Below are 15,080 nucleotides of genomic sequence, written 5' to 3'. Positions count from 1 at the left end.
ATTATTTTATTTATACAGCATGCTCTATTCACGATATGTCAATTAAAACTGAATTTTCACAATAACTTTAGTATGCAAATCTTTTTACAAATCGGTAAACTGGGTGCTGAGGTATTGCATGTGGACAGATGGACAGACAAACAGACAGACATGATAACATTTCGTGCAAATACAGCTAAAATACATAACTCATTGGAATTTGTAAGAATTTTAATATTCCTCATCAATGGTCAGCAGAGGTTGAGGTAGCACTAGTATCTCACAGAGCTTCGACTCCAGTTGTATTTAGGGCAGAGGTTCTTTCTGTGTGTAGTTTGTATGATCGCCTTTCATTTATATAGATTTTCTCTCAGGTGCATGGTTTGACCCAAAATGTCACAGACATATAGTCTGGTTAGTTGCCTTACTAAAACTACACCAATGTGAGTTTGTGTGTCTGTGTGCCTATTATTAAAAATACTGGCACAGTGTCCTAGTTTATTTCTCTTGTGCATGTTGCTATCAATATACAATAGGTTTCTTCTTGACTTTCTTGTTTTCCTATTATACATTATTAACATAATTCAATTACAGATACAGTAAATCTATCGGTATCATTTTCTTCACTGGTTTTAAGGACTCCCTGTATTGGACTATGGATAGATACAGCTAGAAAACACAAAATAAACAAAGTAGTTTCTCCTCTCTGGTACATACTCAAAATGTTTTTCAGGAGTAAATTACCTTAAAAAGAGTTCAATATGCACGACTGCTGGAGCAATCTTCTCCACCACATCTGCAATAAAGTTAAACTTATACCTTGGGCTGTTTGGGTGTTGAGGACCTATACTAGCAGAAAAAAATATATATGTTAGTAAACACATTTTCACATTTATATATACAAAATAAAGAGGAATTCATCCAGTAACATTAATGGACACCAATAATCTATATTAGTATATAAGGTGAATCACTTTCTGTCTAAATAGTTAAAAGATAGCAGGCATTATTTTATTACTTTTTATTACTTGTCTAAAAATGACAAACTAAAGACTTTCAGAAGGGTTTGACTGACTCGATCTACTCCATGTAATGAAAAATAACAAAATTTAAAGGGAATTGTTCATGGACTGTGAGTTACTACAAGGTTATATAAGGAATTTAATATGGTCAGGATTATAATAATATGAACAAATCAGTAACTAATTTTTATTAACCATGTGTATGTGAGACACTCATACCTACATTGGAGTTGGGCAAAATCTCTGATGGTAAAGAGCATGAAGTAAGAAAACGTCAAATAAATTTTTGTTTTATTTTTGGAATGCTGAACATCACAATTACATATTACTCAATTAAACCTATACTAATACCATAACAGTCCAACAATTTGCTTTAAAATCAGTCCAGAGAAAATCCAAGAACAAAAATACTGGTAGCCACCTAGATCAATTTAGGAACAGGCATTTTTCAAAGAAATCAAGTTCAGCAACACCTTAATTCAACAACGGCTTAAAAATATGTAACAGTTCTTTTGAAAAGTAGTAACCAAAGTCTATTTAAAACAGACATGTGTAAATGGTGGCACAGCATACGTGTGCAGGGCAATAGCACAATGATGAAAGGGCATGGTAACAAATGTACAACAGAAAAAAGAGCACAGTGACAAATGCACACTTTAATAAATTCCCTTCTGTAATTATTTTTCCACAATAATACCTCCTATAAAAGCTACAGTGCAAACATATTAGAATATTATAATTACCTTTTAGATTATTAACTAAAAAAACCTTCCTTTTAAAAAGGCATTTTATTTCCATTTCTGAGAACAAATGCCAAACGAAGATTCCAGGAATTCAACAGTGAACAGATGGGTGATTAGAGTTGACTTAAATGTCTATCAAAGCCTTGCCATAGACTTATAAGGAAATTTCCATGTAACAGAAACTACAAAACCTTAATAAAGGAGTGTGTTGCAAAATTTGGGGAAAGAAGACTTTAGTTGTTTGTTGAATTTGTATGGATTAGGCAGTGTGAACAGACACTATATTGTAGGAATGTTACTGTTGACTACTTTTTAGTTTAATGACAGAATTTTATAGATGATTCTGCATCTGACGGGAAGGAAATAATGATGAGCCAACTGGTGTGCTCAGTGACCTTGGCTTTTGGTTTGAAACCAGCACTTGGTAAGCTGCTCTTTGAACACGTTTTACAAATTTTAATGTAAAAAATCACTTAACACAGAATTACAGTAAACCAGAAAAGTTGTGAAAAACATCTGAAAAAGTATTAAAGTAGCTGAAACAGGGATGGATTTTGGGATTAACCAACTACTGTTCCTTACTCAAAGAGATATGGAGATAGGTATTGCTTTACTGTACATGTTCAACTTTTCTTCTTCTACCTAACTCCTCAGTAAGAAATGAAACAATGTAGAAGCCACACAACAACTGACCACCACAAAGATTTTATTTATATATACTAGCTGTCCCCGCGGCTCCGCCCACGTAGTAGTTAAACAGGACAAGCAAACTATAGAAAAAAACCCAATCGAATTCCGTTAAGTAGTTCCCTTGTGAAAAGCGGACTAATATAGACAGGTTGACTTTGGATTTAGATAGATAGATAGATAGATAGATAGATAGATAGATAGATAGATAGATAGATAGATAGATAGATAGATAGATAGATAGATAGATGTATTTCTTCTTTGGTGCTTCTTGTCTGAAAACAAACTTTCCAAATATGATGTGGGCAAAGAAAGTGTGGCTAAATAATAAAACATGCACAAGAGATTTACTTCCTGTAATTCTACCCCCCTGAAAAATAGAACATACTTAACACCAATTCTACTAAAGGATAAGTAAATGTTTTACCCTAACACAGTAAAGATGTTTGTATATACAGTATTGCATTATAAGTGTGTATAAATGAATACATTTTGAAATAATAATGAATTGTCTGAAATTTAAAGGCATAAAATACATAATGTATTGTATTTAAAATAAGCTGCTTCCATAAATTGATGGATTGGTGCATGCAAGTGTGTTTGCTTGTTTTTCACTTTACTTGAGCATTTAATAATTGAAAAACTGACTGTTATTTGTTCCATTTTTTATTGTCATTACATTTGAAGTAAAGCCAATGTAGAATTCTGATATAAACTACACATCTTCATAGGGGTTTAAATCCTAGACCAACTACAGTTTCTGTGATGTTTGCATAGGTCTTTTTCACTGGCATTATGAACTCCCATCACATTACAATAATGTATATGACAGGCTAACTCGCATCTCTAAATCAGCCTAATATTATTTAGCGCAGATGTAAAAGTGAGTGAGCCCCAGAATGAGATGGTATCCCACCCCAAGATGATTCTTCCCTTGTGCATTAAATTGTTGGAACGGGTTTTAGAAGAAGCAAGTTCAAGGAATTCATGTTTGCTGGATATTTAACTACAGTGATTTGCAATGTAACCTAGGAAATCCAAATGCCACTGAATTTTTTTTCTTTTTGCATAAAAATGTACTTTGTTTTTTATTGAAAATTGTGAGAGTTTTTTATTGGTACTATATTATTTTCTAAGCTGAGAGAAATATTGTATATTTCAGAGAGTAGAGAGTGATAGCACGAGGAACCTTATTTGAATTGGCTGATGTTAAGAGTGGTGTTCCTCAGAGGTCAGTTCTAGGGACGCTGCTATTTTTAATATATATAAATGATTTAGATAGGAATATAAATTTGCAGATGATACCAAGATAGGTGGATTAGCAGATAATTTGGAATCCGCTAAATCATTACAGAAGGACTTGGACAGCATACAGGCTTGGGCAGATTTAATGTCAGTAAATGTAAGGTATTAAACATAGGAATTAAAAATGTTATGTTTGAATACACAATGGGAGGTCTTAAAATCAAGAGTACACCTTATGAGAAGGATTTAGGAGTCTTAGTGGACTCAACACTATCAATTGCCAGACAGTGTTCAGAAACTATTACGAAGGAAAACAAAATGTTAGGTTATATAGCACAAAGTTTTGAGTACAAGTCCAAGGAGGTTATGCTCAAGCTTTATAATGCACTGCTGAGATCTCATCTGGAGTACTGTGTGTACTTTTGATCTCTAGGCTACAAAAAGGATACAACAGCGCTAGAATGTATTAGGTCTGAGAATGTTACATTATTATAAAATACTTAGTAAAAATGCATTAATGTTTAGTCAGTTCCTGTGACCCAGCTGCCATTGCATCCAACCTCTTCACTTCATTTCCCAGCTGGTAAACACATTGAAGGGCAACTCAATGAACCTTCTTCAAGCTGTGCCTACCTGGGGTCTATCTGATATCACCCAAAGCCTAGTTCCAGGGGTAGGTGCCAGTACCCCAATTCCAGGCAGGGTTCACTTATACTCAGAACACACTTTAGGAATTATATACCTTGAATGGCATGTAAGTGTCTTGGAATTTCTCAGCTGGAGCTGGAGATGTAGGAGAGAATGGCCTGGTTTATGCAGCTTGGCATGATACCACCACATTGATGATTAATTTGAACATTTACTTTGAAGATTTGATGTCACCTTGTATGCTCTTGATTAGGACAGAGTACCACTGCATTTTCATTCTTAAACACATAAATACCAACAGATATGTGTTATATTAATAGAGAAGCATCACATTTTAAATACATTATCTTTAATGATGTATTCAGATATTAAAGGAACAAAATTCATAGGCTGGCTGGGTGTAAATTCGCTTATTTAAAATATGCTACACATAAAATACCACCCAACAAAAGGTTACAAATATTAACAGAGTAGTTTAGGCATTCCTAATAAAACCTTTGGAATAATTTGCATGTTACTTCACAACATTTATATTGTATCCCATGAAAACCTCACAGACATGTCTTTCTTTCATGGGGACTGATAGATGAATTTTTCCTGGACAAACTGCATTAGCAGAAAGCAAGAGTAACATTTTCCGCCCTCTCGGTAAATGTGAATGCCACTGTATCTGAACTTTTCATTTAGCCACTTAAATGATCTTTTAATCTATAAAATGTTCTTATTCCTTAACGTACTAATGCACTGCAAGAGGTTAGTTCTCAATGTGTAGCCAGTGCTGCTGGGACAAACTCTGCCTGAGATCCTAAATTGGATTAAAAAAAATCTTCTTTTTATGCATTTATGCATGTCATTAGCATTTTTCATTGGTTTGTATATTTTTATTTTCCTCATATGTGTTGATGTTGAGCCCTTCCACTTGTTCAATTAATCTTTTATGTTTTTTCTTTTTTTGTTTTCCCTAGGGTTGGGGCTTCTTATTATATGAGCTACTCTGCACACATGACAATACTACTACTACTACTACTACTACTACTACTACTACCACTAGTACTAGTACTGTTACTATTGCTACTACTGTCTGACCCATTTATTTAAGTTTGCAGAGGCTACACTGAGACACCTTCAAATGAAAACCCTGTTATTAAGTGATACTAATACGTTATCTTTGCTCTACTGTACACCATGATTCATGTGTAATTCGCTGAATGCTGTACGTCTCCTCTTGATTTATGATCCACATATGTTAATTCACCAAAGAAATGCTAATGTCATTCCTCTGGTTTTTGTTTTCCATACCCATTTCATCTCAGACAGGGTCACGGGTTGCCAGACTATACTCAGTCAGCAACAGAAACAAAGCTGGAGCTCACCTTAAATTTATTTAATTTTTTCATTTTTCTTTAAATTTATAATATTAAATTTCAAGGAAGATTTCCCAAGTGAGTGTAAGAAAAAAAATGCACTTCCCAAAAGAAATTACAGTTTATTACATTTCACCAGTACCCCTTGTACAATTTGTGTTCCTGGCTGTTACCTGGGATGTGCAAATTCAAGACTTTCAACAAGAGCTTCCTTTATGATAGAGCGAAAAGGATGAAGTCCTCGCTGAAAGAAATATATATCTTTGTTCACAAAGTATCTGCAAAATGTGCCTAGAGGATACTGCAGATATGTGGGCAAAGTTCTTGTGGTCAGATGAGACTGAAGTGAAATATTCTGTGTGAATACCACACAAAATTAGACACAGCATGCCAGCAGGAATATAACAACACACTGTAAAGTATGGACATGATAGTTTTATGTGATGAGGATGCTTTACAACAGCAGGGCTAGCAAATCTGTTCAAACTTCAGAGCAACTTCAATGCATTACAATGTACTAAATAAATAAAAAAGTAAAATAATATGCTTGCACCTTAATGCGTGAAAACCATAACTAAGTAAGAAATCTGTATTTCTACAGAGCAACAATCCAAAGCACAGTTCCACAACAAAACTGCAGATCCATAAAACTGTTTAGCAGAATTATAACATTGCAGATCCATCATAACTCTTTGGCAATAGTTCATATTGTTGACCCATTATCTTTTTTGAACATAACTTGGGAAATATTGCAAGGACAAATTTGACAATGTTGCTCCATTGTGATGTACAGAATTAATAGAGACTAATCCAAAATGATGACTGGCTGTTATAGATGGTGGAAGTGAATCAATAAAGCACTATTTGAATATATATGTATATATATATATATATATATATATATATATATATATATAAAAGCACTATATGAATACTCAACAAAGGTAACATTTCAGATATTGTATTTATATTATTTAATTATTTAGTATGTTCCTAATTGGAATAATATGTATCTCAAATATGAAACTCCCCAGTTTAATTCCCCAAATGCCTTGGCTGTGATAGTTTAAAATGGGAATGAAAGAACTGAAGCATCTTAAAAGCACTGCATCTTTTTCAGTATCTTGCACGTGGACCATAAAATCCATTTTTACAATGATGAAGATTACTCTGGGTAGGAATGTACACAGTACTGTTCTTCAGAGTGGATGGGTTTTGGGATTAAATGTGGAGTGGGATGTCCACTCTGTGTAGTCTGAACATACCATATGTTTTTCTATGAACAGTTCTTAGAGATTTGTTGCACATTTCAAGGAGGTACTATTAGGCTATATTTCTCTCATTTGAGAACCACATGAAAGTGCACACATGTTCTTCAATCAATTTGCTTTCAGACCTACTCAACTCAGTTCGAGCACAAAGGAGGAACCTACCCTTATTAACACACCAGTAAAATGCAGAAGACACACATAATGACACAGGGTCAGCCTATTTGTGTTTTTTTATAAATTATGTCTTATATGAGATTATGCCATTTAGAGGTTTATAACTACATTAAAATGGAAGGATAGTGGTTGTTTCAACCTACCTAAGCAATTAATAACAGTTTAATTTATGTGCATGTACAGGCTGTAATTTAATGAGTTTTAAGAAGACTTACTGCTGCTTCCACATTCACTTTATACAATACTGATGCAAACATCAATAAGATTGTCTGAAAACTGCCCAAAGCAGGACTGACACATGATCCTACTCACTATTATACTATAGCCATTGGGCAGGCAGAAAAATTGTGGCACATTAGCTTTTGTAACTTTTACAGTAATTATTGCTAATCTGAAAAACTGTGCTAGTCCTTGGAAGCAAATCATATTTAACTCTTGTTCCCCTTTTTTGCCTTGTATTTTCATTATTCACACTCCACAGATCATACAATAAATGATTATACTGTATGTCCTTGTGTGAAGAATATGCAAGACCCTGGCCTCCTGAAGGCAAATTGAAAAAAACGTGAAAAAAGGTAAAATTAGACTTTCCTGTAACGCTTTTTGTCAATGGTATTTTAATAAGTTATTCACTGAAGATCTATAACTACAATATTTCATAGCACATGATCATATAAGAGCATTTAAAAGAAGTGCTATGCTTTCAGTTAATACAGGTTGCTTCTACTGTGACTTTAAGCTTGAGTGAAAAATGAGGCTGGGGAGAGTTCTTAAATCTGTCATTGATGCTTGCTACAATTCATTAGATGTCAATTCCATTATATGACTAAGATTGACTCCCTTGATGCACAACGCAAAACTACTTGGCAGACATCTACATCCTCCTATTACATACTTTTCAGCTGTGTTTAGTCAGCATTCTAACAGCAGGTCTTTATTCTTTTCAGTTGGGGGAGGCTTAGCCAGATTTTTTTAAGTTAGTTTGTTTATACTATGCATCACTGAAATTCATGCACTTAATATTGGCTCAAAAGATAAATACATTTCAAAAATATATTTCTTCAACTGTATTAAATACTCTGAACTATTTCATCTAAAAAAAGCAAACATTACGTTTTATCCTGCCCTGGTTATGTCTCTCTGTAAAAGCTCACAAAATGCAAAGTTTATTGTGAATTGTATGAATGCTTCAACACAGTACACAGGAGAAAGATGTGTAAACAATAAACATATCATGCACTGCACCTTTATCAATGTTTGGCCAAAAGCCGTAAAATTTGGCATATAGCCTTTTTTCTTATTAGAAAAATAGGCTACCGTACACAATACAAAGAGAAAATATAACTAGAATATAACATACATAGGCTTGACAAGTACATGTGTTATTTTCAAATTATTCACTTTTATTTTTAAAGTATGTTACTTTATCTGTTCATCCATCCATTTTCTAATCTCCTTGCACAGTCCAAGATCATAAGCGGCCAGCACTAACATTGGGTGTAAGGTGGATACCAACATTAGCCAGAGTGTCAGTGTATTTAGATTAGATTAGATTAAATTAACCATCATTAATGTCAGGTGAACTTCAGAAGCATACAGCAGCAGAAACATAAAAAACAAGGATACAGTACATATTCCCAGGACAAATAATACAGGCAATCAATAAATCATTCAATAAAGTTCAGCCTACACACACTCCCCTCTCATTTACACCGGCCAGCTCAGAGCTGCTATTATTAACCTTTCCTGCATGTCTTCAAGATGTTGGAAGAAAAATAGGAGTATCCAGGAAAAAATCAAATTCAGAAACAGGAAGAATGTGGCAACACCAGGCAGGCCTGGAACTTAGCCTGAGACTGTAGACTTGTGAGGCAGTAGTATTTTTGGGTCACTTTAGCACTCTGGTATTAACTGAATGTACTACATTTTATTTTATTTATTTATTTTATTGATAATATTGCAAAACTGCCACCATAATTTATTACTGAATATATTTCCCAATCTATCCATGAATCTCTTTTAGACCTAATGTTTTAGTTGCTGCAGGAGTCTTTAATCTGTGATAGTTTACTTTGACCTTTTATCCACATCCTTTCGGAGTTTAGTATATCATCTAAAGGACAGTACATTTATTTCAATGAACACTGTTTCATTCATCATTTTGGAAATAAGATAATGGTGATCCCTGTACAAGTAAAAGGAATGGTATGTTCAAAGTATAGAATGTCTATTACACATCTAACAGTTCATTTATTGAACATTTTCAATCACAGGGCCATGAGAGATGGCAAGTTATGATTGGCACTTGACTCGGTTAAGTTAATTATTTTATCGAATAGAACACTTCTTCTTTGTATTTACAACATTGTTAACAGATCCAAAAATAACTATATGGAGGGTGGAGGATTAACAGGTGTTTTTAGTACAAATACTAGGCTAGTTTTCAGAATGTGCTTGGTGAGCAATGTTTACTTAACAGTGAACAATGTACCACAGATTTCTTTGTCTAGATTTTGCTAACAAAGTAATACCAAACATATGACATGCTCTTCACACATTAACAAACCCTATTAAAAAATGAACAACACACTTTATATTATTGATCCTACTTTGGCCTAGGCCCAGTCAGCATTTATTAGTCCTTCCTGATTTTGCTTCATTGTGGAAAAAAAATAATAATAATAATAATAATAATAATAATATTAATTACATTTATATAGAGCTTCTCTAGTTAATCAAAGCACTTTACATTGATAGAGGGCAGTCACTTCAATCATCACCAACATATATCTGTGCCAGCATTTTCACTCAAAATTCATATTTCAAACCTATAACTTTTTGTGTTACTGTAAATGTCAAAGGACATTTTCATTCATTGTTAAAGGCTGAAAGCATTTTTTATTAGCAATAAGTAGATGTGGTTGTTTTACGTAGACTTAACAGGTAGTTTCAATTTCTATCTCTTTGCCCAGGATCCAAGGAAGTAACTAATATATTTTACGAACTAGTGACAAAATTACAATTATGTATTTGATAATAGATATGATACATTTAGTGAATACGTTGTGACAATCTATCTTAAAACATGGTCCTTTACATCTACCCATCTTTCAGCCATATTGATCATTTTACATCTACCTATATATTTTGTTCTTAAGCTGGATGAAGGCGGCTCTTGCTTTGCCGATCCTTGTCTTGACGTCTGTATCTGTTCCACCCTGCTGGTCGATGATGCTGCCCAGGTAGGTGAAGGACTGTATCTCCTCCAGGGAACTTCCATTCAGTGTGACTGGGTTGTTGCTGTTGGAATTGATCTTAAGAATCTTGGTTTTCTCCTTGTCCTTGTGATGTCTGCCTTGAGGTCGCGTCGCCAGGTGTTTTTTGGACGGCCTCTCTTCCGTTTTCCTTGGGGGTTCCATCTGAGAGCCTGTCTGGTGATACTAGTTTGCGGTTTACGTAGGATGTGCCCTATCCATCCCCAATGGCCCAGGACAGAAATCTCTGGAGATCTACCTTTGGCGGCCCATAAGGGGTGGAGGGCATAAGTAAGTAAGTATATATTTTGTCATATAGTAGCATTCATCTTACTGTATAATGCCCTCTACATGTACCTATCTCTAGCATATACCGCCTTTTACATCTGTCATATAGTGCCTTTTTAGTGTCTACATCTATGTCTATCTTGTTAATATAAAGGAGTATCAAAGCATTCATTTAAATACCCAAAAATAAATTAACCGACCCCAAGCCAATAATAGTAATAGCAAAGTACAAACAAGCGCTTTGTTGTACCCGACATGCCCCCCACATTTATTAACCTTGAACACCATCCGCCGGCCCTGGACGAATTTTTTTGCTCATACCTGATTCGCAAGCTCCTTTCTGGACCTGGATAACCGCCGGCAGTCCCTGCTGCAAAGCCTTCCTGCTCACCGCTTTCAGCTGGCAGATGTTCCCGTAGGTCTTGCCGTCGTTCCCACACACTTTGTGGCTGTGTTTGCACTGGCAGACGCCCTTTCCAAAGCGCTTGCCGCCGGGGTGTTTGCAGTCCAAGCCGTCTCCGCACGGTAAATCGTCTTTGCGCCCGCAGGGTTCGCCTTCGCCCTGGGCACATACCAGACAGCAGTTGCAGCGGTCGGGCACGTAGCCACTGGGGCAGCTGGGACTTGGGCACCGGCTCACGTCGCACCGCTCAGGGCACTTGGGCGCCGGTTCGGCTCGGCTTAACTGACTGAAGGAGAGCAGAAGCGCCCCGACTATTAAAACCTGCATTTCGACGCAGAGCAGAAGTTACCAGTGCAAGAGTGCTTTTCAGATAAAGCCGCTTATATTCGTCGCTTTAAGTAGTACGTTATACTTTTAAAAAGCTTAACGTGCACAGTAAGCAGTTAGAAGAATTTGGGAAAGAACTGTCGGCCGCGGACACCGCCGTGCGCTTCAGCTGGCTTTACGCAAACAAGCTCATTCCAGGCTGAGGCACGTCTGTGTGGGCACATGAGGTAGTGAACTTCCTCGGAATAAAGATAAACATGTACTTGGAAGTTAAGAAAACGAACGCTTCGGGCACAAAATGACAACTTCCGTAAAGTTATGGGAATAACGGTATTTGTACAGCTTCACTCCTCTGTTGTAGAATTCGGAGCATCTTCTCTAGGTCAACAAGAGGATGCGGCTTTATTTGTCTCTCTCCCCCTTGTAATTTGGAAGAGTCGCATGTGGAAAGAAGGAGGAGAAAAGAGCCAGAGACGAACACGATACCGGTGACGTAAGTGGATTTTTGGTTCCCCGTGGAGCCGCCAACAGTCCAAATGAGCTGTAGAATTCAGATATTTCACTTCAGTGTTACTACTTGTAATAATATAACATTCTCAAACCCGCTTAATCTAGTTTAGAGTCGCGGGTTCCAGAACCCAAGCAGAAAGCACACGTCGTATGTCAGGAAACAGCTGTGTATACTTTGCCCGTCCATGGAAGGGCCGAGACAGAAACAGACCCACAGGAATCACTATGGAATCTCAGTTCAATTACCCAGCATGTCTTTGAGGATGTGGGAGAAAGCCTGAGAGCCCAGAGAACAACACAAAGGCATCTAGAGAACGTGCAAACTTCGAAAAGCTTCAAGCCTCAGTTGTATAAAGCAATTCAAGGATTTACTTAGTAAACTTTAAAATAAAACGTTGTGGGTTATATGTGTACCTAATGGGTGTTGTCATGGTTAGAAATTCTTTCTCAAAAGCTCCATGAAAGTGAATTCAAACCCAATCTCATTTGCTCTTTTTGTGATATTTGTATGTTTTCAAGGAGGCATTTTTTCCCTCATTGTATTCTGGTTTTCATCCTGGAAGTTCATTCACAGTTGTTTGCTGCCTTGCATAAGATGCAGCCAGGTTAAGGCTCTAGTCCCTCCATGACCCTGAATTGAGTTAAGATGGTCAGTAATGATATATACTGTATATGGGAAGGAGCTTGCATGGGGCATTACATCCCCTGGGACAACAGAGGGCAGCCCACCTGGCTTGCTACAGTGCCACGGGTTTAGAGCATGGAAGCTCAACTTTACTGGGGCCCGTACCCACTGCCAGAGGGCACATCGAGAATGGCTGAGTCCTCCTTTGCAGGGCTGCCGCCACACCCACAAATGTGGCCGGAAGCAGATTGTGGAACACCTAGAGCATTTCTGGGTGCGCTATAAAGGGGGCCACCTCACTCCATTCAGGGAGCCAGAGTTAGGAGGTGGTGGACAATGAGGAGGAGTGGAGGTGAACAAGAGACAGAAGAGTGAGAAAAGAAGAAAGAGGCTTTGTGTTGGTGCTTATTGTACTGTGCTCTATAAGATGGGAAATGAGGGAAAAATGCTTCCCATGCACAATAAAGGTGTGTTGTGTGCTGGACTTTGGGCTCTATGTATACTGTGTCCTGGTTTGGACAGTTGTACATCCTCTGCTGTCACATAGAGTAGAATACAGTTTCATTCATACCCAGCATCAGACAAAGCCTTAGGCACTGTATGTGCCAAATTAGCCATTGCATAAGGCATCATTAGAGAGCAAAACATAAACACTAACTTTGCAATTGACTCAATCAGACACTTAGCATGACGATAAAATATTAGGCACATCATTCACTGATAATTTTAAAGTATAATATTCACTTTCATAACAACAACTGATGAAGCAAGGTGTAAACCAAGATCTGAATGCATATTCATTCATACAGCAGGGAGGGAAGGTACTATACCAACAGTAATTCATCTGTATAGTGCCTAACTCTGACTGACAAGAAGTTATTTTTAATAATTCTGGTGTGTATCTGAGAGGGGTTTGTTGTTGATCATAATATGTCTTGTCATTTTCTTACGTGGTTAATCCAGACCTTGGTCTTGGGAGTTTGGAGCATATCCCAGGTAGCACAGGGCACCAGGCAGGAACAATTCCTGGACAGGGTGCCAGTCCATTACAGGGTGAATACAAACACACACCAGGGCCAGTTTAGCATTGTTATTCACCATTTTGCATGTCTTTGGACAGTGGGATGAAACCAGAGCACCCAGAGGAAACCCACACAGACATGTGGAGAACATGCAAACTCCAGTCAGGAAGGACCCAGGACACAAACCCAGGCCAACTTACTGCAAGTCAGCAATGCTGTGCCACCATGAGCCCTGGTCATAGTATAATTTAATTTATTGACTGATTGATCGTGCTTCTGTAAAAAGCTAAATTTCCCCCATGGAAAAATAAAATACTGTAAAATATATACTGTAGAGAGAATCAATTGCTGGATGGATTTTTGTCATAAGTCATGGTCTAAGATACGTAACATGGTAGTGTTATATCTGTTCTATATGTACAAAGGAAGTGTTTGACAAGCTTGTTAACTGTTTTTGTTTTAGTTATCATGAAGAGCAGATTAATACAAGGTGGTGTAACTCTGGACATGTAAACGTCAAAATCTCCACTTGCTGCAAGGACATCGAACTGTTGGCCATAAGTCTGGTTCCCTATTACTTGCCCAGAGAGTTTGGACACGTCATTGTTGTTATTGTTTACATCCCTCCTCGGGTGGACGTGGAGATAGCGGGTGACATAATCCATTCTGCAGTTGCTAAATTACAAACACAGCACCCTTCTGTGCTTCTGCTAATTGCTGGAGACTTTAACCATGTGACGATGGATAAAACATTACCTGCCTTCTCCCAGTATGTGGATTTTAACACCCGGGGAAATAGGACTATTGACCTACTGTATGCAAACGATAAAGACACATACAGCGCCACCCCGCTGCCTGCGCTTGGGAAAGCGGATCATAACCTGGTTCTGCTTCAGCCTCACTACAAACCAAGAGTGAGGGAGCTACCTACAACCACACGCTCATTCAGGAAGTGGTCCCCTGAGGCAGAGCAGGCTCTGAGAGACTGCTTTGGAACTACAGACTGGGATATCCTGCAGGGGTCACATAGTGAGAACATTGTAGAGGTTGTTGACTGCACTACTGACTATATCAACTTCTGTATGGACATTGTAGTTCCAGTAAGAACAGTACGCTGCTATGCTAACAACAAGCCATGGATTACAAGTGACATCAAGGGCCTTTTGAACCAGAAGAAAAGGGCTTTTAAAGGTGGGGATCAGCATGAGTTCAAGCGCGTGCAGAAGGAACTCCGAGTCCAGCTCAGGGTGGCGAAGGAGCAGTACAGGAGAAAGCTGAAGCAGAAGTTGCAGAATAACAGCATGAAGGAAGTGTGGGATGGGATGAAGATCATCACTGGCTGCAGCTCGAAGAGGGGTGCCACCATCAAGAGAGACGTGGAGATAGCAAACCAAATGAACAACTTCTTTAACAGGTTTGACCACCCTAACCCACTCTCACCTTGGAGTACTGCACCCTCCACCCATTCTTCTGCTGATACCAGCATAGGAGAAAAATCCCCACCCACAATTACAGCAG

The 15,080-nt window shown here is 37.6% G+C and overlaps 1 protein-coding gene across 4 annotated transcripts in view; it reads right to left on the bottom strand.

Moving 5' to 3' along the window:
* htra3a (HtrA serine peptidase 3a) overlaps positions 1-12,043 on the bottom strand; it is an 88,554-nt gene extending 76,511 nt beyond the window's left edge. The window contains exons 1-2 of one of the 4 annotated variants that reach the window (XM_039751616.1): positions 10,997-12,043; positions 724-823 (exon numbers count right to left, since the gene is read on the bottom strand). In XM_039751616.1, the coding sequence (XP_039607550.1) occupies positions 724-823; positions 10,997-11,405 (509 nt within the window). In that variant the 5' untranslated portion in view covers positions 11,406-12,043. Of the gene's footprint in view, positions 1-723; positions 829-10,996 lie in introns of all 4 variants that reach the window. The other 3 variants (XM_039751615.1, XM_039751613.1, XM_039751614.1) reach the window with 3 other exon arrangements.
* Between the last annotated feature and the right edge of the window lie 3,037 nt (positions 12,044-15,080).

Source organism: Polypterus senegalus, chromosome 4 (genome assembly GCF_016835505.1).
Source record: "Polypterus senegalus isolate Bchr_013 chromosome 4, ASM1683550v1, whole genome shotgun sequence".
Lineage (NCBI taxonomy): Eukaryota > Metazoa > Chordata > Cladistia > Polypteriformes > Polypteridae > Polypterus > Polypterus senegalus.
The sequence above is the reverse complement of the archived record's forward strand: the minus strand, read 5'-3'. Positions and strand labels throughout refer to the sequence as shown.